The 26452-nt window shown below is 35.1% G+C and overlaps 1 protein-coding gene across 2 annotated transcripts in view; it reads left to right on the plus strand.

The window, feature by feature from the left end:
- SA1 (stromal antigen) overlaps positions 1–26452 on the plus strand; it is a 327847-nt gene that overhangs the window by 72716 nt on the left and 228679 nt on the right. For both annotated transcript variants that reach the window (XM_090413330.1, XM_090413331.1), the window contains exon 8: positions 1509–1632. In XM_090413330.1, coding sequence (XP_090269456.1) covers positions 1509–1632 — 124 coding nt within the window. The remainder of the gene's footprint in view (positions 1–1508; positions 1633–26452) is intronic.

Raw genomic sequence — 26452 nt, forward strand, 5'->3', positions numbered from 1 at the left:
AATTAGTCAAACACTAAAACAGCTGGATAGAAGAGAGTTCAAATCAACTTTAACTTTTGGATCTGAGAGCTGATTTAGAAATAAAATACTCGATCAAAGAGTAGAGACTATAGGTATTGAGAGTTCTGAGAAAGATTAGGGGTCAAACAATGGTAGTATCATATTAAAAATGAGTATATGACATTGTTAGCATTCAGCAATGTGTTAGCGGAGATCTCAAGTGACATGGCCACTTAAACATTAAGTGGAGAGAAAACATTACCAAAACAAGTGTTCTTAGCCAGGATGGCAGATAAACAGTAGGAAGACTTAAAGTGCCTTAAAACAGAGAAATGTCGGATCTGATAATATTGGAGTCTCTACAGATAACAGGTCACTTTGGAGGAAAATTGTTGATAAGAAGTTAGCAATAATGCAACTTTTCACATACTGCCATTATATCTTGTACCCCACCTCCACACAAACCGGTGGTACATGTTAGGAATTTAATGACGAGGTTCTTCACCTCTTATGTTTCCTTTTCTCACTCATAATTGTATCTAACAGGGTAATAGGTTCCACATAAAAACTTTGCAAAGTGGCCACATCTTTGCTGCTATAATGTTATATTGTGGCTAGATGTTTCATTGCAATATATATGAACAAGAATGTTTCAGGATGTTTTTGTAGTGTTCAGAAACATTCCATCTTAATTTTATAACACATAGCTGCTTCAATGCAGTGAAAAACTATTAATGTAAAATGTAATGATATAATTTCCTTTCTGACAAAATTACAATAAATATACTGTAATGCATTTTGCACTAATTACAAATTGCATTATGTTAAGTGTTGCTATACTTATATATTTTTATGGAGCTATTTCATTAGTTATGATTAGCTTAGTAAGAAAGGAAAATACATGAGATGGCTGAACTCTGCTGATTTTGTAATGATGCTTTTCCAAAATGTTAAAAACTTCCATCACCTGTCAGTTGGAAGATGATTGTAGCAAAATAAAAATATGGAAAAGCTATAATTGTTATATCTGATCATATATTACTTAAAGGAAGTCTACATATTAATAATATACTTTTTTTTGTTAACCTGCATACATTGCCATCTAGATGACTGACCATTTAGGTAGATGAAAGTTGGGAAAAACAGATTTGATACATACCATATTTTAACTGCTGGAAGCTTTATAATATTTTCTTATAACTTTTTTATGATATCTGATGTTTGATTGTTGCTTATTGTTATGGATTTGGCTTGACAAAACAGCTAGCTATTTGTTTGTATTAGTGCTGACAGCCATATCTAATATCATGATATTGGAAATGATCCTTGACTGTATATTATTAAGTTTTGAATAAATAATTAAACACCAGTCTAAAATCTATTTGCTAAACTGTTTTAATACACACAATTTTTGATATTTTTTTATTATTATTCATTAGATTACAAAATGATAAAGTACTGGTAACTAAAATTTATTGTACATGCTCATTATCTCTATTTTTAAATAGAGACACCTTACCTGAAATTAGATCTATCTGTATGTTTGAAATTGGTCAGTGGATGAAGAAATTCCATCAGCATTTTCTGGATGATAGCTATTTAAAGTATATTGGCTGGACACTTCATGATAAGGTAGAAAATATTCATTATATAAAGATTTGACTATTGATGATGATGATCTTTTTTCTTTTATAAACCAGTTGAATATTCACATTGTCCCATGCCTATTATGAATAGGCATGAGACAATTTGGATATAGTTTCCATTATAGTTTCTACTATGAATAAAACAAAATTATGGCTATCCCTCTCCCTCTCTGCATGTTATAGTTTAGCCTATATTAGCTTTAATATCTTAATGGAAAGATCAATTAATAATTGTGGCAGCAATTTTTATCAAGTAATTTACCTTTTAGTCCTAAAAAATAAAAGTATACAAAATTGATTGTGGTATCTTGATTGTAGCTGCTTTTTTTTTTCTTACAATAAATTAAATTAATTTTGCCCTAATTATAAAAGGAAAATGTACTTTTTTCACATAACAGTAATGGAATCCATTATGAACTTATGCATGAAAACTTCTCTGTTATTCCAATTTCACTTTTAGGGGGAAAGAAATTAGTATCGTGCATGTCTGAAGATTTTTATTTTCTGCTTTTCCTCTCAAAGTGATGAAAATCTTGAAATTTCAATGCGCTATCCTTCTCTCTCTTAGTTTCTTTCTTACAAAAAAGTAATATCTTATAATAGTATCGTCATCATCATCAAATTCCTGACATGTACCCTCAAGGGGTGTATAATAGTATGTAGTAATAGTATATCCTGTAATAGTTATGCAGTATATTTTGGTTTCTTGTTATTGCAGAATATTTCTATTTACTTGTTCTAAAATATTTTAAATTTGATAGAGACAAAAGCTCACTTTTGGTGTGAATATTCCAACTCCATCAAACCTTCCTCCACTTCTGGGAGGGGGGGGGAGAAGTTGGAATGTTCATAGATTCATAGATCAAACCTCTTGGGAATTTTTTTGTGATTTCTGTATTTTGCAAATAAGTAAAGCACTATAAATTTATCTTAAAAACTGCAAGTGCAAAAGCCATAAGGTTGGCATCCTGACATAATTCTTTTCCTCCAGCTCCTGCATATCTGAGCATATTTAATTACTTTCTGCATTACTGAGAATAGTTCACTCTATACATCCTGATGTTTCATCAGAATCAAATCAAAAGGATCCAGAATAGTTTGGACACCAACAGGTCTCCTGGTGGCATCTCATCAGCTGATATAGATGTTGATTTATGCTTATCATATATCACCTCTTCAATCTGTTCTATTTGACTGACATTCCATTGACTGGGGCATGGAACAAACATGCATTCGTTCACTCCATTTCAAAAAAAAAAAAAAAAAAGCGATAAAAGTCAGCCAACCAACTACTGTCCATTTTCCCTTGCTTCAGTTTTTGCAAAAACCATTGAGAAGGTCAACAGCCAACTTCTTCACCTCTGGAAGCTCCACAATTGTTCTTTTAACCTTCCAAACCTTTCCAATCTTACAATGCTCATCAAACTACCATGCTATGGCCTATCTTTTTCACTGCAGTTGGGTCACCAGCTTTTTTTTTTTCTTTCTCCACTAGTTGCCGGAGTACCTCAGGGGATTGTACTTGTTAAAAACCTACTCTCTTCCTTTATACTTAAATGATCTGTCAGTGACCTCAAATCCTATCCATAGCCTTGTTGGTAGAGTATTCCATTTTATTTTCATTTGATACCACAGTCATTCAAAGCTTCAAGATCTTCCATAGCCAATGCCTTAGATTTCCTTCCATTCACTTCCTTCACTCTACTAATTTTTGTTTTATGTTTAAACAAAAATTAAAATTCAATTTCTTTTGTTAATGTAAGTATTATTATGAGAGACCTCCAGGAATTAGTGACTCATCAGGAGAGGCCACACATCACTTGCACCAGCTCTCATACCTTTCTTAAACTCATTCATGCTAGATGCACTTGCCACTTTACCAGCCAAGCTGTCCCACTCACATATTGCCCTCTTACAGAAAAATCTAGTTCTCGCTCCTTTTTTTAACCACACACAAACTCGCCTTCCATATAATGAAAAATTTCATCAGTCAGTCTCCCATAACATCCTCTCAGTATTTTATTGGTCTCTTTCATATCACTTTTTTTTCTCATGCTTACTAGTGTCTGCATTCTGCACTCATCTACATTCCATAATTCCAGTATCATCTTTGTAACCCTTCTTTGTATCCTCTTTGCAGCTTCATCCCCTTGGGACCCAGGAGACCACATCTGCACATAGTAGCTGCAGGTGTGATCATATTGGGGCCCTTTAAAGAAGCAAAATGACCTCCTTATCTGTACGAGTCAGTGTTTGTTTCAGGACTTCAGTTATCCTCTGAGTTGTATTTGCAATCTTCTTATGATTGTGGAACTTTAATTTCTTATCTACCATAACTTCAAGATTCCCACATTCATCAATTTCTCCAAGCATAATCCTACCAATATAATATGATGTTGGAAATCTCATCAAACCAGAGTGCATAACTTTATTTACTAACATTGAATTATCATTTGTCCTATGCAAATCATTCTGTAAGTGTAGTGTATTAGTAATATCCCTGATTGCCTGCCCATCTTTGCATTGTCAGCAAACATCATTATAACAGATTCTCTCACTAACTTCAAGTTATTATAATGAAATCTCCCTAGGTATAATGCTATGTTAAAAGAAATTCATCAACTATCTGCTGTCATTATTATTATTATTCACAGGCATCTCCATGGAGTCCTAAGACTCATCATGGGAGACCCAAACTATCCGCACAATATCTGTCATACCTCTCATTGAGATACATTAACAAAGCACTTACAACTGACTCAGGCAACCCATTTCATTCATTTACCATTCTCCGAGCAAAAAATCTAGTCCTTACACTCTTGTTAACCACACTCTTACAAAACTTTCAGGGATGACTTCTTGTTCTGCTTCCTCTAGCCAAGTGTTAAAACATTTCCCCTTGCATCAATACTATAAAATCCTTTAAGTAACTTAAATGTTTCTATCATATTCCTCTCCCTATCTTTTTTTTTTTTTTCACTCGATCAGTCAACTTTTGCAGTCCACAAACCCTCAATCTTCATAAGGAGCATTCCATAGACCACTCACCATCATCGTCGCTTACCTCTTCACCCTCTCCACCTCTATCTCATCCCCACGAAACCCAGGTGACCAGACCTGAGCAGTAATCCAGATGTGATTGTATCAAGGCTTTATGAACAGGAACGATAACTCCTTTATGTCTGTTTGTAAGTGTTCTTTATTTTTTACTAACCAAGTAATCCTGTAAGTTACCCTGGCTACTTAGCAGGGTGTCATCTAACTTCAGCTCTCTGTTTACTACTACTACTACTGCTATCCCCAAATCCCTGGCTGCTTCAGTTTCCTGGAGTACAGTTCCCTCAATGTAGTATACAACTTCTAATCATTTTATCCCAAAATACATGAGTTTACGCTTTTCGACATTAAATTGTCATCCATTGTTTTGCACATACTGTCAGCCTATTCAAATCATCCTGCATTGATTAACTATTACCTTCTTTACTTTCCACCATTAGCAAACAACTAAATATCTCCCTTCAAATTATTTTCTATATCATCATCATCAAATTCCTGCCATGTACCCTCAAGGGGTGTACAGGATATGATAGTACTACATGAAAAATTTACATCATTACTAACTTCCTATCTACAATTTTCCTCCAAATCAGTCTGTTACTTGTCAAGACTCCAACATCACCAGATCTTATATTTCTATCATCTACGGCACTTTGTATCGTATCAATCCATCTATATCTTGGTCTTCCTCTGGGTCGTTTTCTTGCCAACTTGGCAGATAACACTTGTTTTGCTAATCTTTCCTCGCCCATTCTGTTTAAGTGGCCATATCACCTGAAATTAGTTCTGCTGATGCATTCCTGGATGCTGACAATGTCTAGTTCTTTCCTAATATTCTCGTTTTTAATATGATATTGCCATTGATGCCATCTGTTCACGCCTCTAATCTTTCTCAGGACTCTCATATCTGCGGTCTCTAGTCTTTGGTCAAGTGTTTTACTTCAGTCCCAGTTCTCAGATCCATAAGTTAAAACTGGTTTGAACACTGTCTTGTATACAGCTAATATAGTGTTCCGACTAATTTCTCTCTTATTCCATATGAATTTATTCAGTTGACTTCCTACCATACCAGCTTTGTTGATTCTGTTGTCTATTTCCATATTTAATTTACCATCTTCACTAAAAATCGTGTCTAAGTAGCTGAAATGTTTTACTTGTTCCACAGGTTCTCCGTTCACAACACAGTTGACATTTTCAATGATTCTTTCTATTTTCATTGTCTTTGTCTTTTTATTGCTGACCTTCATACCATATCTATTACAACAGTTATTCAATTTAGTCAGAGAATCTTGCAGACTTGTAACAGATTTATTTAGAAGTATAACATCGTCTGCATAAAGCAAAGAGCTGACATTAACACCTCCAATTTTGATATCATGTTTTATATCACTTTCTTTCATAATGTGATCCATATAGATAATGAATAACAGAGGGGATAATGTACATCCTTGCCTGACACAAGATTTAAAATTGAACCATCTTCCTGTACTTCCTTCAATACTAATGCTGACTTACAACTCAAATAAGGACTAAGTATTGCTTGATATAATGCCCCATTGACACCATATAACTGTAGCGTATTGAATAGCTTCTCTCTTGCACCTTGTCGTATGCCTTTTCCAGATCAACAAAACTTAAATACAGATCTTTGTTATATTCCCAAGATTTTATCACTATTTGTCGTAAAGTGAAGATCTGATCTTGACAGCCTCTATTTGACCTGAATCCAGCTTGTTCTTCACCAAGCTTTTCTTTCATAATTCTTCTCAACTGTTTCTCAAGTATACTTGCATATATCTTACCAGGAACACTCAATATACCTCTGTAATTCTCCCATTCAGTTTTATTTCCCTTTTTATATATGGGTACTATGAGAGCTCTACTCCACTCATCGGGAATTCGTCCCTCTGTCCAGGCATTCTGAACTATGCAGTGCAGCCACTGTAAGACTTTTATACCACAATATTTCAGCATTTCTGGTCGAATATCATCTACTCCTGCTGCCTTTCCACATTTCAAGCCTTTGATGGCTTTTTCTACTTCAAGTATGGATATGTATTCCTGACTGCATGCCTGGTCAGTGTTTTTTATCACTGTGCTGTCATCATTGCTTGTTTCATTTAGCAAATTTTCCAAGTAATTAATCCATACTACAAGGATATCTTTTTCTCCCATTTTCATTTCACCTTTATCATCTCTAACTCCTTTTACAGCACTCTGTCCTCCATTCCTAAGCTTCTTCAACAACCTTCAGAATATTTTGCCACCTTCTTGATATTTATTTTCTATGTTCTTGCCAAAGTCCTCCCATGACTTTTATTTAGCTAGTTTTACACACTGTTTAGCTTTCTTACATTTGTCTCTGTATTCTCTAAGAGCAAAAGCTGACTTATTTGCCAGGAACTTTTGATATGCTTTCTTCTTTTCCTTCACTGCATGTTTAACTTCCTGTGTCCACCATGGAGTTCTAATTTTTCTATCCTTGCAGACAACTTCACCACATGCCTCTCCAGCTGAATCAATCAGGGTTTTCTTCAAGGCTTCCCACTGAATCTTCAAGGTTTGGTTTCTGTTCTCAAACTCTTTCATTTTTTCTTCAATAATCTTTCTTTATTTTAGTCTACAGTTCGCATCTGAGAGCTGCTCAACTTTTATTCGCTTTAAAACTTTCTTATATGTCATTCTTTTCAATATGAAATTCAATTTTATCCTGCTCAAGACTAAATAGTGATCACTTCCAATTTCAAATCCTCTGTACACTCTGGTGTCCTGCACCAGGGAGAAAACATCACTATCAACAATAATAACATAGTCAATGAGACTTTTCTTATTCCTAGCCTCTTCTCTCCATGTGAATTTGTGCACATTTTTATGTTGGAACATGGTGTTAGTAATAACCAGTCCATGTCCTGAGCAGAAATCCAACAGGTATTTGCCATTATTATTAGCTTTTCTCCAAATTTTCCCAAAATATTTTTGAATATCTGACAATCACTTCCTACTCTGTTATTTAAATCACCAACAAGGACCAACTTTTCCTTTTTCATTGTGTCAGTAGCTTACTCTAGGAAAAATTCCTCAAAAAATTCCTCCTCTTCTACCTAAGTAAAACCTTCTGTATGACCTTCTAGGCACAAATAAGTCTCATTGTCCAGTTCCCCATTCTATTTGCCCAAATCACTCTACTTGAGACTGCCTTCCATTCAAGAAGATTAGCCTCGTATTTTGTGTTGAATACTATGGCTACTCCTTCTTTTCCTTGATTGTCATTGCCTGAATATAACAATTTATATTTATTGCTCAGAAAGATCTCACCAGTTTTTGTCTTTTTTGTTTCAGTCACCCCTATTATGTCGATCTGGTACTTATCTAATTCTTCAGCTAGCTCCATTTCTTTGCCATTCAGGCTTCTTATGTTGATAGTATCGATCTTTAAACTCTGGTGATGTTGAGTTGGGGTTTGTTTTCAGATTTGTTCCAGTAGCTGAATTTTCGCTGTTTGCCCTAGTTCCCTGGCAAAAACAACCGGCGGCCTTGTTTAACCAGGCGAAGCGCCAGTCAGCATGAAATTTTGTCATGTTGTAGCATCATTTTATATGTACACATTGAACAGCAGTGATCCAAGAACAGTCCCTGCAGCACATTACTAGTCACCCGCCTTCTCCTGGATTCTGTTCCACCATATACTACTTTTTGGTATCCCTTTATCCAACTCAATTATCACTCTCTTATAAAAAGCTAGTAGATTACTAAGTCATGCTAATCCTCATAGAGTATCATATTCTTATCCACCTATTTCTGTAGACCCTGTGTAGCTCAGTGGATGTGGCGTTTGCACACCACCGCGCTTGGCCGCATGAAGGAAGGCTTGGTTTCGAGTCTAGTCGGCGACTAGAGGAAATTTTTCTAAGCCTTTTTTCGACCGGTTCCTGAGTTAGTCGATCTCTGGCATGGGTAAGCAGGTTTTTCCTCCCGGAAACTCGGGTTTTTCGTCCTGTAAACTCAAGAAAATAGACCATAGAACCCACATTATTTCAGACATTAAATATATTGTGTTAGGGTTAGGGACCACGAGATGGCGGCACATTTGAGCCATCTCTCTTCACTGCGTACCGCTTAATTAGTGATAGCCTTAGGCCATCTGTCTCTGATTGGGTTCCAGTGGAGATTGAACTGCCCACTCAGTCTCCAAAAAGTTAGATAGGGCTAAATGGCCTCGCCTATTCTCATATACGGGAATAAAAAGGCGTTAGCTGATTTTTTTTACCTATTTCTGAATTCTCTTTTTGACCAACTTTTCCACTACTTTTACCACCACTCCTAAAATACAGATTGTCTATAATTTGCTACCAGAGACTTAGCTCCTCCTTTATGCAAAGGAATTATTTTGCATAAAGGAACGCATTTTTGCATTTTTGCCCTCCTTCCGCTCGTTTATGATATTGCCCGAGCTGAGACTTAAACAGCTTAGTCAACATTATTTCCAGTTCCCCTTCACGTTCTCTTTAAATGTGAGCCGATGTCCCATCCAATTCCACAGCTGTATTTGCATTCAGAATCTGCAATATCCTAAGTACCTCTAATTCATCAGCCTATATTCTCACATTATCTCATCTCTGCCATAACACTGTCATTCACCTGAATGATATACCCTTGCAAAATGGTCACTCAGTAGCTCAACAGTTTTGTCTGCCTCTTTTACCCCTCTGCCATCTGCACTTAAAGTTATCCTTCCATAGTTATTCTTCCTCCTTGCCACATAACGAAAAATCTCTGGGATTTCCTTTTACCTCTTTGGCTAATTTCTTCTCATAATCTGGTTTTTGCCTTCTTTACCATGTTGGTCACCTTTCTTGTGACACAACATTTTCTTTTTTTGCATTTCATGCTTAATCATACTACTCATCCAACTCCTATCTGATTTACCCTCCTGACCTTGGGTATACCATGGGATATTGCTCCCTCCAGATATCCCTTGACTATCCTCCATGCACTGTGAACATCCTTCCATTGCAGATCTTTTCACAGTGCTGCTTCAAGCTACCTCCTAAGTGTATCATAATCATCTGCCTTATAGTTCCACAAGTGCTGCTTCTTAACCAGAGTTTCCATGTTTTGCTACCTCCCAAGTCAAAACCATGTGATCACTTTCCATTTGGAGGCAATGGAGCCACCTTTAGTTATGGACAGGTCTTCTCTATAACAAGATCCAGCACCCTCATACCCCAAGTCCCCTTCGTCACATTCTGCTTCAAGAAATTATCTCTCAGCAAGTATATAAATTCCATTTCCTTCCTACCATGTGATCCTTCCTCCTTCCAATCTGTGTCTCCAAAGTTGAAATCCCCCATAATTATTACTTGACTTGCACTTATTGCACTAATCTGCTGATGCATATCTTCCGCATCATCCCTGGCACCCCACCCCTGGCCTATAGCAGTGAACAATTTTATATTTTGTCCTATTGGCCTCGATCTCACACCAGATTGACTCAAAAGAACTGCTATCTGTCTGACTTACTCTTAATCTTATGTGCAAGGACTGGTGGTGATGAAGTATGAAGACTGGTCCACAGTACCTGACTCATTATCGCAGCCTGGTTTCAAATATGCCTAGTTGCCTTGAGATGTGTTCAGTTTAAATTTTTAATTGGTGAGATGTGTTCACCAAGGACTCATTGTGGGAGGGCACTCGACTCTATTACATACCTCTCACCATTTCCCCTATTACTTAATATCCAACTTACAACTCACCATCTCTGCTACTTAATTCTCTAATCACACACAACACTATCTACTGCCCATCACCAACAATATCATTTTTGTCTGTAGATTTTGTGTGTGTTCTCAAGGCCAATTTGCTTGTTTGTGGGATGAAAAACCTGAGTTTCCAGGAGGTAAAACCCTGCTACCTCCATATGGGATCAACCAGCTTACCTTCAAGTGAATGCCAAGTGTTGTCTCAGTACATTATTTTATCATAATGTGAAATAATAAACATATTTTATAGGACAGATGCAGAAGAAATTTTTCAGTAAAAAGCAGGAGGAGGAGGAGAACAATCTAGTAGTCACTCCTGGATATTAAGTAACAGTGCAGTTGGCAAAAGTTTTGGCAGGATTTTGTGAGTACATTGTCAGAGAATGAAATTAAGGAGAGAGAGATGATAGGCGATGTTTAAGTAATGGTTGGTGTGAGCTTCCCTTGATGAGTTAGAACTCTTGGGAAATGCTCAAATAATAACAGTGATACAAGCATTCATATCATCACAGAATTTAAGCTTGCAGCATGTAGATTGGATAATAAACATACTACCCACTTCACCAACCAAGCTAAATTTGGTAGAATTACTCTTCCCAAATTGGTCTCTTACTTGTAGGTCCCCATTTAATCAGCTCTTAGAGATAAGAGAGCAGTTTGAGAGAAAGAGAGAGAGAGAGGAGGCTAATCGAGATCCTTCCCCTCCAGATAGAAATCTTTTAAAACACTGTTAACTGATGGGGAAGCAGAATTAGTGTTTCTCTGCTTGCTTTTCTTTCATATTTTTGCCCTGAGCACTTGTTTTTGCTAATCTTTTATCTCCCATATTGTTTATCACCATATCATCTTGGAATAACTGTACTTTCACATTCTTCAGTATTAACCACTGAAATGACCATGACATGTATTTATGTCATCCAAAACATGGATACAAAGTACTCATTAAAATTGCAATACCATTGATATTCCATTGAAACAAGATGGATACGAAGTGTAAGACAGCTGATATATTTCCTTCACCTGAATGTTTGGATGGTTAAGAATTCATTCTTATATGTTAATTTTTAATATGATTTTACTATTGTTGCAATTTATTTATTCTTCATGATCCATATCTGCAGTAGCCTTTGATCACTGTCATGTGCATTGCAATCCTAGCATTTTGGGTGAATTCTGTTTCATATAAAAGTGAAATGTGGAAAGGTAGATGGAGTAGATGATATTTATCAAGAAATGCTCAAATATGAAGATATAAAAGTGTTGCAGTGGGTACTGCATGATTCAGAAGGTCCAAATCCAGATGATTGGAGTAGAGTCCCATCTGTATAAATAAGGAGGAATAAAACTAAATGTGAGAATTAGAGGAATTTCTCTATTAAATGTTTCAGATAAGATTGATACATGCATAATTGAGAAAAGACTAAGAAAAATTGTGGAAGAGAAACTTAGAGAATAACAAGTTGAATTCAGGCCAAACAGCAGTCCTTTCTGCCAAAGGACTGCTGTCCTTGTGGCAGAAAAAATATAGTGTGTAGGTTGTAAGCATGTTCATTAGTACCATGCTCAGATAATCTGGAAAACCTGCTATAGAAACCAAACATGTAACTTTTTCAAGACATTTCAGGCTTCCATTAAGCAAAGTGGTATATGGTATCACACCAAGTGAGAACATATACCACTGATCTATCACATCACAAACATCCATGTTGACAGGAATTCAGACCTATTCTATTGCTTGGAAATTAGAAATAGTAATTTGGATAGGGTTGTTGCTGCTATTTCAGGTACAGTTCAAAAAACAGATGGTCATGTCTGGATGTCTGAAAGTAATTTTTTGGTAGGATTTATTTATTTTATTTAGGATTTTATGTAATTTTAAATAAATATATTATAAATAAAATGTAATTTTATGTAATTTAAAAACTTTCTATTTTAATATTTTTTATGTGATGGTTTTCTTCATCAGCATTGTACTTTTGTGTTCTAAACTATGCATGAAAAATATTTTGTTTGTATTTTAGCTTAAATTACTTTTAAGATCTCTTCTTCTGAGCATAGCCATTTATGGGTATAGGCCTCTCCCATTTTTCCCCCATCATTCTCTGTTGAAGGCTTCCCTATGACAGTCACCCACTTAGTCATCCTTCCATCTTCTTTCTGGTCATCCCGACATTCATTTTCTTTCATATGGATGCCACTAGGTACTCTTTACAAATTTGTCTTTGTCCATCTACCAGTCTACCATTCTTCATCCATGCAATATGTTCTGCCCATCTCCATTTCCGTTTTAAAATCTCTTTCCCTATATCCAACACTTTTATTTGTTTGTTTTCTTATATCTTCTTCTTCATGTAGCTTCCTCAGTAAGAGGGTGCAGCATCATGTCCTTCCAGTTCTCTCTTTTTGGTGGCTTTCCTTTTTGTTTCTGCATAGCCATGTGATCCTGTCCATGATCTTATATCTTCAAGCCATGTCCTTCGTTTTTTACCTCTTAATCCTTTTCCCATAATTTTTCCTTCTAAAACTGTTAGTATCTTCTGTTCTCCTGAACCTCAGTACATGCCCTGCCAATCTCATCTTTCTCCAGATCATTTCTTGTAATAAAGATCTATGTGTTCTCATTCTTTGTAGGACATCTGTATTTGTCACTATTTTGTCCATTAGATTTTCAGAGCTCTCATGTAGCACCACATTTCAAAGGCCTTTATCTGTTGTCTTACTCTCTTCTTAAATATCCAGGTCTCACTTCCATATGTGAAAACTGGCCACACTAATGTTCTTATCATTCTTTTCTTTGTCTTAATACCCACAGAACTTCTGAGCAGATCTTTATTTTTCCAGAATGCATCTTTAACTATGGCTGTTCTTATTTTTATTTCTTTATCTTACTTTCCATCTGCAGTAAAGTAGGCGCCTAAATATTTGTATTCTGTTATATGTTCGATTTTCATATTGTTCATGAATATATCTGGCTTGGATCTGTTTTCTTTTGAGATTTTCATAAATTTGGTTTTTTTTTGCATTTATATCTAATCCAAATTCTTTACCTTCTTCAATTAGTAGCTGCAGCAATTTTATTAATTTATTTTGGTTTTCTGCTATTAGAATGTTATCATCAGCATATCTAAGATTGTATTTTATACCATCGATACTAATTCCTATTTTTTGTTTTTCAATCTTTTTCTTCACTGTCTCACTATAGATATTAAATAGATTTGGTGGAAGGATACAACCTTGTCTAACTCTTTTTTATTTTCACTACAGAAGCCTCAGAGTTAAACAGCTGCATTTTCTGTTTAGTGTAAATCATTTTTATAATCTTAAGTACATGATCTTCTATGTATAATTTATCTAATATATTGAATATTTTATTATGTTTTACCCAGTCAAAGGCCTTCTGAAAGTCTTTGAAGCATATGTAAATGTTTTTATTTCTTTCAAGTGTTCTTTCTATTAGTATTTTTAGTTCCAGGATAGCATTAATGGTTCCCATTCCTCTTCTGAAGCTTTTCTGTTCACTCAATTCACCGATTAAGGCTCTTTCAGTTTTCTTGTTAACAATGGTTAAAATAATTTTAAATGCATGGGATATTAGGCTCACAGTTCTGTAATCCTTGCAATTTTGTGCATTATTTTTCTTTCGAATTGGTACAGATAGATGTTGTAAAAACTTCAGATAATTTTATTGTTTTATAGATGTCCTGAATGGATTCTACTAGTTATTATTGCCAGTTAAAGCTTTCAGCAGCTCAGCTGGGATATTATCACACCCAGATAATTTATTATTAGGAAGATTCTTAATTACATGTTCTATCCCCTGGGTGTGATAATATCATATACCATTCTACTGACAAGAATCTGTTGTTATATTTAACTTAATGTGTCATGAATAATCTATCATGTTGCCATTATCATCATTATCATAGAAATCTGATAAGTACTCCACCCATCTTCCATTTATCTTTTCCTTATCAATGATTATGTTTCCATCTTTGTCCTTGATGTTATTAGATTGTGTATGTTTTGCTTTTCCATTCAGTTCTTTCACTTTCAGGAATGCTTCTCTGGTTTTGTTCATATTTTGTAATTCTCCTATCTCGGTGCACTGCCTATTTATCTAGTTTTCTTTCAAATCTTCTGCATAACTGTTTGATTCTTTTATCCAATATTTTATATCTTAATCTTTCTTCTTCATTTGCTCCTCTTTTCCATGTTTTTCTTTCATTGATAAGGTGGTTGATTATTTCTTATGTTATGTGCTTTCTTTCTTCTTGTTTATTGATGTGGTTTTTAGCAGATGTTGTGTGTTACCATTGATGTTGATTCCTTTGTCTCTCCAGTCTAGTCTCAGGGCATATTCTAATAGTACATTGAGTAATACAGTATTAGAATATGCCCTGAATACTATCTCACCTAATTATTAGAATAATTGGGTGGGATAGTATCTCATTGGCATACTCTTTTATTTATTTGGAATGGGCTGCTTTTTCATTTATTTTGTGTATCAGCTGTATATGATTTTGGTTTATTCCATATTTTTTTATTTCCGTTGGAATTTTTTGTTTTTCAATTGAATCAAATGCTTTCTTATAATCTATAAAATGATAATTTGTATTCTCTACATTTTTCCCTTATTGATTCAATGTCTGCATATGGTCAGTTGTACTTAAACCACTTTCTGAATCCACCTTATTCATTAGGCTGAGTTTCGTTTAATGATCTAGTGATTCTGTTTATTATTTATTTATTTAGAGAGAGAGAGAGATTTACCTTATCTTACCTATCCTCTTTGCTCCCTGCAGTGCATAGGGCCTCAACCATTGACTTCCACCTGACTCTATTCAATGCTTATTTTTTGATCTCTTTCCAGGAACATCCCAGCCATCTTGCCTTTATTTCTAGTTCTCTTCTCCATGTTATCCTGGGTCTGCCTCTTTTCCTCTTGTCTTGGGGATTCCATTCTAGTGCAATTTTTGCTATTTCTTTATCTGGGTTCTTGACTGTGTGACCTATCCAGTTCCATTTTCTTTTAGTGATTTCATTTCTGATGCTGGTTTGACCTGTTCTCTCCCAAAGTTCTATATTTGTTATTTTGTTTGGCCAGTATACTCCTAGCATCTTCCTCAAGCATTTGTTTATATAGACCTGCATTTTATTTATGTTTTCTGTTGTTAGTGACCATGTCTCAGCTCCGTATAGTAAAACTGGTTTAACATTAGTGTTGAAGAACCTAATTTTGGTTTTTAATTTTATTTCTTTGGACCCCCAAATTTTCTTCATCATATTGAATGCAATCTGTGCTTTCTGGATTCTATTTTGTATGTCCTGTTTGGTTCCTCCTTGTGTGCTGATCACTGATCCCAGGTAGATAGTTATCTACCTGTTCCAGTGTTTTCCGTAGTATTTCAAAGACTAATTCTTGTTTGTTATTTTCATTATTTTGGTCTTGTTATGATTTATTTTCAATCCACATTTATTTGCTTCCTGGTTTAAATTATCTATTTTCTTTTGGAGGTGTTGATGTTTTTGTGCCAAAAGGCATATATATCATCTGCAAAATCCAGGTCACTGATTATATTTGACGATCCCCATTGAATGCCAATTCTTTCTTCAGATGTTTTCCTCATCAACCAGTCAATGACAATCAGAAAGATGGTCGGGGAGAGTATACATCCTTGTCTTACTCCTGTGTTTGTTGCAAATGGTTCTGATAGTTTGCCATTATTTATTATTTGGATTTTGTATTTTTCATGAGTTTTCTTTGTTATATTTATGATTTTCTGAGGAATCCCGTAGTGCTTCATTAATTTCCATATAGTCTTTCTGTCTATGCTATCAAATGCACGTTTGAAGTCGATAAATTTCAAATATAGGCTACTCTGCCACTCTATTGACTGTTCAACAATTATTCTTAATGTTATTATCTGATCAATACAAGATCTGTTTGGCCTGAACCTAACCTGTTCTTTCCTCAGTTTAGTTTCAATTTCTTGTTTCATTCTTTCTAGCAAAATTCTAGTAAATACTTTACTTACAACATTTAGAAGTGAAATCCCTCTCCAATTTTTACAAAGTGTTAATCTCCCTTTTTTGGCTGTTTAACCAGGAGTCCTGTATTCCAGTCTTCTGGCTATTCCTCCTTTTCCCATATTTGATTAAATAGCAGGTGTAGCATTTTAACAGTAGTGTTTATATCTGCTTTAAGTAGTTCAGCCTGTATATTGTCACTCCCAGCTGCTTTATTGTTCTTTGTTTTCTTTACTGCATGAGTTATTTCTAGTTTAGTTATAGTTTCTGTATTTATTTTAAGTATGTCTTCTTCTGGTGTTTCTGGTATTTCTTGTTCTAGGTTTTCTATTTCTCCATTTAAAATTTCTTGGAAATGTTCTACCCATCTTTTTTCTATGTCTGTTTCATTTGTGAGTAACTTTCCTTGTTTATTTTTTATAGGCCCTTCTCTTTTAAAACTCTTCCCAGCTAGCTTTCTTGTTATCTCAAACAACCTCTTTGGGTCAAATTTACTTGCTGATTCTTCAGCCTCTTTATACATTTCCTCCAGGAAAACTCTTTTATCTTTCCTTGCACTTTTTTTTACCTGTCCGTTTTTAAGCCTATATCTTTTATTTATCCTATTTCTTTTGTTTTCTTCTGTACTATGCAGAAGTGTATTCCATAAAGCTTTCCTTTCTTCACATAATTTGATGGTTTCTTCAGAGATCCATTGTTTGTGATTCCTACTCTGCCTTCCCAGAACTTCTTCAGTGGTACTATTAAATATATCTTTATTTTTTCCCAGTTCTCTTCAGTGTCTATTTCCTTATGTTGTTCTACAAGGCTTCCATATTTATTCCTTAATGTTACTTTATATTTGTCTTTTGTATCCTTGTTTTTCAGTTTGGATGTATTGTATTTAATTCTTTGGTTCTTGCCTTTAAATATTTTTTCTTAGTTTCATTTTTATTTTTGCAATCAATAATAAGTGGTCTGTAAAGGCATCTGCACCTCTCCAAACTCTTACATTCATCAAAGAGGTTTTCCAAGGTCTGTTTATTAAAATATGGTCTATTTGGTTTTTGGATTTCTTATCAGGTGATATCCAAGTCTGTTTATGGATGTCTTTATGTTTAAATACAGTTCCTCCTATGATCACATCATTGAAAGTGCAAAAGTCTTTTAGGATTTCCCCATTTTCATTACAATTTCCTAAACCTTCTTTTCGCATTATTTGTTCATATCCCACATTACTATTTCCTACTTTTGCATTCATGTCACCTATAATTAAAAGCATATCTTTACTTTTGACTTCATCTACTTCTTTTTGCAGCATGTCATAGAAGTCTTCTTTCTCTTCTGTTTTTTCCTTGTTTGTGGGTCCATATATGTTTATTATAGTCACATTTTTGTATTTAGTTTTAAATCTAGCTTTGATGATTCTTTCAGAAACTGGTTTCCATTCAATTAGTGCTCTTCTAGCATCTGTTGTTAGCATAAAAGCTACACCTTTGCTATGTGTGTCATCTTCATTCTGGTTTCCAGAATATAAAATGTATTTGTTTGTTGTTAGTTGGATTTCTCTGCTACCATTCCATCTTGTCTTGTTTAGACCTAGTATTTCTATTTTGTATCTTTCCATTTCTCTGGTTAGTAAGTTAGCTTTTCCACTTTTGTACAAAGTCCTAATATTCCATCATCCAATTTTGGTTAAATGTTTTTGGCTAAAGAGGTTTTTTCTTGGGGAGTTTTCTGCCTGTCAGCTTCCGCAATGGGGCTTTCACTGGCTTGCTTCATTTTCCCCAGTACTTCTCCCTCTTGGTTTTGTGTTGGTTTTCCAACAATGGGTGAGGTTTCTGTAGCAATATGTTTTATCCATATTATGGTTGCTAGCCACAAGTACAACCCTCCTCCTTTCTCATCAAGGCTTGGGACCGGCAATGGTGGAGTTGAGAGAGAGAGATTTAAAGATATTACAACAAATTTATAAAAAAATTTCATTCCTAATAAAGCTGTTTATCTTTTTTTTTTAATCTACAGTATCAAATTTCTAATATTATTAATAACCAGAGTTGATATAGGAAATGCCACAGTAAAAACTTTTTTGGAAAAAAAAAAAATTAAAATTAAAAAAGTCATTAATAAGGGATAATAGTACATACCCAAGTATTGAATCATATCTAAGTGCATAAAGATAATGAGCTTTTAAAGTAAGTGGTTTCCCTCATCTGAAACTAAAAAATTAACTCCCATTGCCTTCATCGATTCTAAAGATTATCCAAAACTTAATCAATTAAGAACAACATCCTCAATGTAGAAGACACTTTAATCAGCTCTGACAAACTTCCCAATCATATATAACCCTTTTGATATAGGACAAATTCCTTCCTTATTGTTAGTGCACCCCCCCCCCCCATATTCTCCATATTTGGATGGCAAAATATTTTTACTTACAGAAAAAGTATTATACTGTTATAGGCTTACCAGGTTTCTGTATGGAATCTTTTGAACATTTACACGTATTTCCTTCTCCCAAAACCTTAGTTTTGCTACATATGCAGGTGATGTTTTCATAATTTGGCCTCATGGCTGCTAAACTGTAGACACGTTCCTCATCCATCTAAGTAAACAACATAAATACATCTCTTCCTTGATATTCATGTTATACAGGGTGTTCGGGATAAATTTGACATATTTATAATTAATTATATTTTTCCGTAAGTTACATGTATTAACACACACTTCTCTTCATTTAAAAGTTTGGACCCTTCTTCATTCATATACAAGATGTCAGAAAGGATGGATAGCTGGAACCCACCTGAATCATGGAAGAGAATAACTTGTATCATGATGATTCGTGCCCGCCATCAAAATAAGGATATTACGACTGCTGCCCAATGCTCCCTGAATACAGTAAAAACAATCAGGCATGAACTAGAGACTTGCAATGGTGACTACGAGGATGTAGCAAGAAGAAAGATCCCTAGCAGACGATCTGATTGCGTTCGTACAGCAGAATTCCTCGCAAATCTGCAGGAACAGGTGTTGAAGAACCCTGGCATTGGAATTCGGGCTTTGTTCGTGGAGTTGCTAACTGTAGTCAAGCCCTGGATAACAAGGGTAGCCAATGGTAGGCCGTATGTATGGCAGCAGGATTCGGCCCCTTGCCACACCTCTGGGAAAAGTCAAAAATGGTTGTCTGAAAATTTCTACGACTTCACCAGTCCAAATGTTTGGCCTCCAAACTCCCCAGACCTTAACCCCATGGATTATTTTGTATGGGGCGCAGTTGAAAAAGACACCAATCGCACTTCCAGTAATACAAAAGCCCAGTTAATGGATAAAATTAAAACAGTTTTTGCGGCCCTTCCCAGGGAGACTGTAGCATCAGCTTGTTCGAGGTTCCGAAGCAGAATTGAAGCTGTGATCATGGTGGTTATTTTGAGTAAATCTTGTTGATAGTATTGTAATTAACTCTGCCTGTAATGTTTTTTTGTCAATTCATTAAATTTAATAGATACAAAGAAGATTTTCTTTTTCCTTACGAAACTGTCAAATTTATCCCGAACACCCTGTATATACCTTGGGCTGTCATTTCTCTCCTTTCCCCAGATCACAAGGACTCCCAGCTCATAGTAACATTTTCATTAACAAGGAGTACCCAAAAGTAGTCATTACAATAATTTCAATTCACAAAAAGCCAACACAAATTTTGCTAATGTTAGAATATCAAATCAGGTGAGACAAACCATACAGTGTAATACAAGAGAGGAGCCTAGTAAACATGAAAGTTTTATGTACTCCAAAGCTATCCTTTTCAACCACATAGTTGAAACAGTTACTCCACAAGCCAAAGTTCGGTCATGGCTGAAAATTTACAGCTGCTTCCAAAAGTTCTCTAAATTTTCCTTATTAATTTTCATTAATTTTGATTTGTTGGAAAAATTGGTGCTTAAGGGTCAAAGCTGTATAACTGAGAGGAGACCTCCACATAGCCTTTAAAGGAATGCGGAGAACCGACCAGGGCTTCTGACCTAATGTCCAATCCTCACCTTCTCGTGGTGCACCCTCTTGGGTATCTATTTTGATACTGAACGAACGAGGATGGGCTGGCAATTTGGGATTTAGCCGACCAAATTGTATTCTTATTGGTTAAACCAAAATAAAAAATGATGGTACAACATGACAAAATTTCATGCCGGCTGGGGCGTTGCCTGGTTAAACAAGGCCCCCGTTGTTTTCGCCAGGGAACCAGGGCGAACAGCGAAAAGTCAGCTACTGGAACAAATCTGAAAACAAACCCCAACTCAACATCACCAGAGTTAAAGATCGGTACTATCAACGTAAGAAGCCTGAATGGCAAAGAAATGGAGCTAGCTGAGGAATTAGATAAGTACCAGATCGACATAATAGGGGTGACTGAAACAAAAAAGACCAAAACTGGTGAGATCTTTCTGAGCAATAAATACAAAATGTTATATTCAGGCAATGACAATCAAGGAAAAGAAGGAGTAGCCATAGTATTCAACACAAAATACGAGGCTAATCTTCTTGAATGGCAGTCAGTCTCAAGTAGAGTAATGTGAGCAAATATGAGAATGGGGAACTGGACAATGAGACTTATTTGTGCCTATGGTCCCACAGAAGGTTCTACTAAGGTAGAAGTGTAGGAATTTTTTGAGGCTTTAGAAAAAGCAACTGACACAATGAAAAAGGAAAAGTTGGTCCTTGTTGGGGATCTAAATAGTAGAGTAGGAAATGATTGTGAGACATACAAAAATATTTTGGGAAAATTTGGAGAAAAGAGCAAAGCTAATAATAATGGCAAATATCTGTTGGATTTCTGCTTAGGACATGGACTGGTTATTAATAACACAATGTTCCAACATAAAAATGTGCACAAATTCACATGGAGAGAAGAGGCTAGGAATAAGAAAAGTCTCATTGACTATGTTATTGTTGATAGTGATGTTTTCTCCCTGGTGCAGGACACCAGAGTGTACAGAGGATTTGAAATTTGAAGTGATCACTATTTAGTCTTGAGCAGGATAAAATTGAATTTCATATTGAAAAGAATAACATGTAAGAAAGTTTTAAAGCGAATAAAAGTTGAGCAGCTCTCAGATGTGAACTGTAGACTAAAATACAGAAATATTATTGAAAAGAAAATGAAAGAGTTTGAGAACAGGAATCAAACCTTGGAGATTCAGTGGCAAACTCTGAAGGAAACATTGATTGATTCTGCCAGAGAGGCATATGGTGAGGTTGTGTGCAAGGATAAAAAAATCAGAACTCCCTGGTGGACACAGGAAATTAAAGAGGCAGTGAAGGAAAAGAAGAAAGCTTATCAAAAGTTCCTGGCAACTAAGTCAGCTTTGTCTCTTACAGAATACAGAGACAAATGTAAGAAAGCTAAACAGTGTGTAAAACTAGCTAAACAAAAGTCATGGGAGGACTTTGGCAAGAATATAGAAAATAAATATCAAGAAGGTGGCAAAATATTCTGGAGGTTGTTGAAGAAGCTTAGGAATGGAGGAAAGAGTGCTGTAAAAGGAATTAGAGATGATAAAGGTGAAATGAAAACAGGAGAAAAAGATATCCTTGAAGTATGGAGTAATTACTTTGAAAAACTGCTAAACGAAACAAGCAGTGATGACAGCACAGTGATAAAAAAAACACTGACCAGGCATGCAGTCAGGAATACATATCCATACTTGAAGTAGAAAAAGCCATCAAAGGCTTGAAATGTGGAAAGGCAGCAGGAGTAGATGATATTCGACCAGAAATGCTGAAGTATGGTGGTATAAGAGTCTTACAGTGGCTGCACTGCATAGTTCAGAAAGCCTGGACAGAGGGACGAATTCCCGATGATTGGAGTAGAGCTCTCATAGTACCCATATATAAAAAGGGAAATAAAACTGAATGTGAGAATTACAGAGGTATTTCCCTACTGAGTGTTCCTGGCAAGATCTATGCAAGTATACTTGAGAAACGGTTGAGAAGAATTGTGGAAGAAAAGCTTGGTGAAGAACAAGCTGGATTCAAGCCAAATAGAGGCTGTCAGGATCAGATCTTCACTTTACGACAAATAGTCGAGAAAGCATGGGAATATAACAAAGATCTGTATTTAAGTTTTGTCGATTTGGAAAAGGCATATGACAAGGTGCCAAGAGAGAAGCTATTCAATACGCTGCAGTTATATGGTGTCAATGGGGCATTATATCAAGCAATACTTAGTCTTTATTTGAGTTGTGAGTCAGCAGTTAGAATTGAAGGACGTACAGGAAGATGGTTTAATGTTAAATCTGGTGTGAGACAAGGATGTACATTATCCCCTCTGTTATTCATTATCCATATGGATCACATTATGAAGGAATGTGGTATTGAACCTGATATCAAAATTGGAGATGTTAATGTCAGCTCTTTGCTTTATGCGGATGATGTTATACTTCTAAATAAATCCGCTACAAGTCTGCAAGATTCTCTGACTAAATTGAGTAGCTGTTGTAATAGATATGGTATGAAGGTCAGCAATAAAAAGACAAAGACAATGAAAATAGGCAGAATCATTGAAAATGTCAACTGTGTTGTGAATGGAGAACCTGTGGAACAAGTAAAACATTTCAGCTACTTAGGCACAATTTTTACTGAAGATGGTAAACTAAATATAGAAATAGACAACAGAATCAGCAAAGCTGGTATCGTGGGAAGTCAATTGAATAAATTCATATGGAATAAGAAAGAAATTAGTCGGAACACTAAATTAGCTATATACAAGACTGTGTTCAAACCAATTTTAACTTATGGATCTGAGAGCTGGGTCAGAAGTAAAACACTTGACCAAAGACTAGAGACCGCAGATATGAGAGTCCTGAGAAAGATTAGAGGCATGAACAGATGGCATCAATGGCAATATCATATTAAAAATGAGGATATTAGGAAAGAACTTGACATTGTCAGCATCCAGGAATGCGTTAGCAGAGCTAATCTCAGATGGTATGGTCACTTAAATAGAATGGGAGAGGAAAGATTAGCAAAACAAGTGTTCTCTGCCAGGTTGGCAGGAAAACGACCCAGAGGAAGACCAAGATATAGGTGGATTGATACGGTACAAAGTGCCTTAGACGATAGAAATATAAGATCTGATAATGTTGGAGTCTTGACAAGTAACAGACTGATTTGGAGGAAAATTGTAGATAGGAAGTTAGTAATGATGTAATTTTTTCATGTAGTACTGTCATATCCTGTACACCCCTTGAGGGTACATGGCAGGAATTTGATGATGATGATGATGGAAAAATTAGAATGATGACTTGGGGATTTGATCTATCATATCATGAGACTTCATACTTCACACATATTGGACCATATGCCAACAATCTAAGTTCAGTATGACAGTGGCTATTATTATTAATGTTTTTAATCCACATATATTTTTAGATCAGTTTTTTAGATGCATTTCTCTTGGTATTGCTTGTTTGGTATATAAGTGCCTTTTTTTATGCTGAGTGAGGGTCATTAAGAAATTCTTTACTACTATAATTAGTATCACTCCCAAGCTTCTATAAGTCCAAAGACTTATCACATGAGGTTAAACACACATTGCCTATCACACCTCACCTTGAATTCATTCTCATATTCTTTAAAAGAAATTCTTTAATATTTTATTCTTTATTTAATATTTTAGTATTTTTCTAAAATTAATAGTACTCATTAAAAATGGATTAAACTATGTGCCATTTAATGCTAAAGAAAGGGCTCCTCACTGGTTGTTTTCTCTTCTGGAGTTTAAGATCTTCAAGTTGTTGAAAGGCAATAAAAATAGCAATAAAAATTATGATTATTGCTCATAAAAATTAAAAATACTCATGTTTTTAAGCATGCGATTATAGCAAAAATGTGTTCATGTTTCCCAGAATTGCTCATCTTAGAAAATAATTGTAGCTTCTGTTCAGAGCAAAATCAGCAAACATATAGTTATTCATTGAAGTTCATATTTGTAATATCAAACCTATAAATTTTAGTCATATTATATAGCCCTCCCAAAGGTACATGTACATTTATTGCATGTATAAAAATTATTGTATAAAAAGGTTTGTATTTTTTTTTATACCTAAATTAGTGATATGATATCACAATATTTGAATCATACCTGTCATTTTGAAATAATGTATTGTAGACATAATTTTGTTATATCTAATTTTCCATTAATTGGCCCAGTTAAGGGAGGAAGAAGAGAAAATTATCTGCTCAAATTGTTCTGCTAGTAAACCTAAATTATAACAAAGAAGAAAAATCGTCATCTTCAACCAAGGACTACATTTAGAAACAAAAATGAGATTTATTTTGGGTTCATTCCATAAAACTCCCCAGTGTAGGCGGCACCTGATTATCCAGAATATCAAAGAACTGAGCTGCCTCCATAGTTCCATGAAGGCAGCTCAGTTCTTCAGCCCATTCCAAACCAGCTGAATGCATCCCACACCATTGCTCCTCCATCACCAAACTTTACTGTGGGTATAACACACTGTGGTAACAGGCGCCACAGTGTGTAGTATATTGAATGGGATATTGAACTTATAAACTTTCACTTACAAAAGAGGTGAAAGAATAAACTTGATATAAAAGAAGCTTTCTTAACAAAAACTTTCACTAATACAACTACTTCATGTTACTCCAAGATCAAGACCAGTGACTAGAAAGTTCTCCTGCTCAGCAAGATCTTTCTTAACCAAAGATCTTTCTTAGCCATTTTCTAATGAACTACAGAAAATGGCTAAAATGTCAGGATGGGATGAAGTTCCTTTCCCTCTTCCCTTCCAGAGAAGGGAGATGAGCATAATGTAATCAGATTGCATTTTTTGATTCAGAAAAAAAATTAGTATGTCCAGATCAAAAGTTCTTGCATCAATTGAAAAAAGAGTTGCATCAGATATTAATAAGTTATTAAAATACCACTAGAAAATATCCTGAGCTTTTTGTTGAACTGTTGGAATGGACTGGTGCACATTTGTACAAAATTTGTACTTAAATTTCCTTAACTCAAATAGTATTAAATAACTAATTGGTAATTTGGTTTAAAAAATAGTGACATGCTTTTTTGTGGAAACCCTTATTGTTGTAAGTTCACTCACTATAGCAGAATAAACAATCTTTACCAAAGCCTGATGGCATTACTATTCTAAAGGTAAGGTAATTCACTGTAATGCAATTCCAGCAACTTCTACAGATTTGCTACACAGTGAATTTATTACTTGTGATGCACTGCAAGAGTGGGATGTATGCACTCGCTTAGCATGAATGCGTGTGTGTGTGTGTGTGTGTGTGTGTAGTTAAAAGATTTTATCATAGTGCCATTTCAAATTCATTGTGTAATTTCAGTGCATCAAAACTTCAACTAGATCTGTGATAGAGACATCTCTTCACAAGTTTGAAATCAGCAGAACTATGTAAATAACAAGAGTAAAGATAACCAGAATATAAAAATAGTACACATATTTAGTAGTCATTGATGTAAAAAAAAATAAGTCAGTATACAGAATTGTTTGAGATGTGAATAAATTTATTGTTATATAGAATTCAAATGCAGCAGAACATTCCTTGCTAAAGTTAATAATAGAAGAAATTGAATAAAATAACTGACTGCTTGTGGATTCTTGCAGCATATTAATGATATAATCCATGAACAGCCAGATAATCCACTAGTAAAGTTCCTGGATTATCTGAATCCATAGCCCATTACAGTACTAAAAAAGAAAGAAAGAAAATATACAGTAAGTGTCAAAATATTTCAGCATCCCAAGTTTGGATGTTGGTGATGGTATAGATATCAAAAATGTTTTCACTTTCATTCTCCCAAGGCTAACATGAAATATCTTAGCATAATTCTTCTCCTCCAACTCCTGCAAGGTTAGATACCCAGACATATCACTTCCTGTTATACCAAGAACAGATCATTGCACATTTTCTATGGTCTTTTGCTGGAAAGACAGAAGAATC

The sequence above is a fragment of the Typopeltis vanoorti genome, chromosome 24 (genome assembly GCF_054136105.1).
Source record: "Typopeltis vanoorti isolate ZY-2024b chromosome 24, IOZ_Tvanoo_1.0, whole genome shotgun sequence".
In the NCBI taxonomy this organism is placed as follows: Eukaryota; Metazoa; Arthropoda; class Arachnida; order Uropygi; family Thelyphonidae; genus Typopeltis; species Typopeltis vanoorti.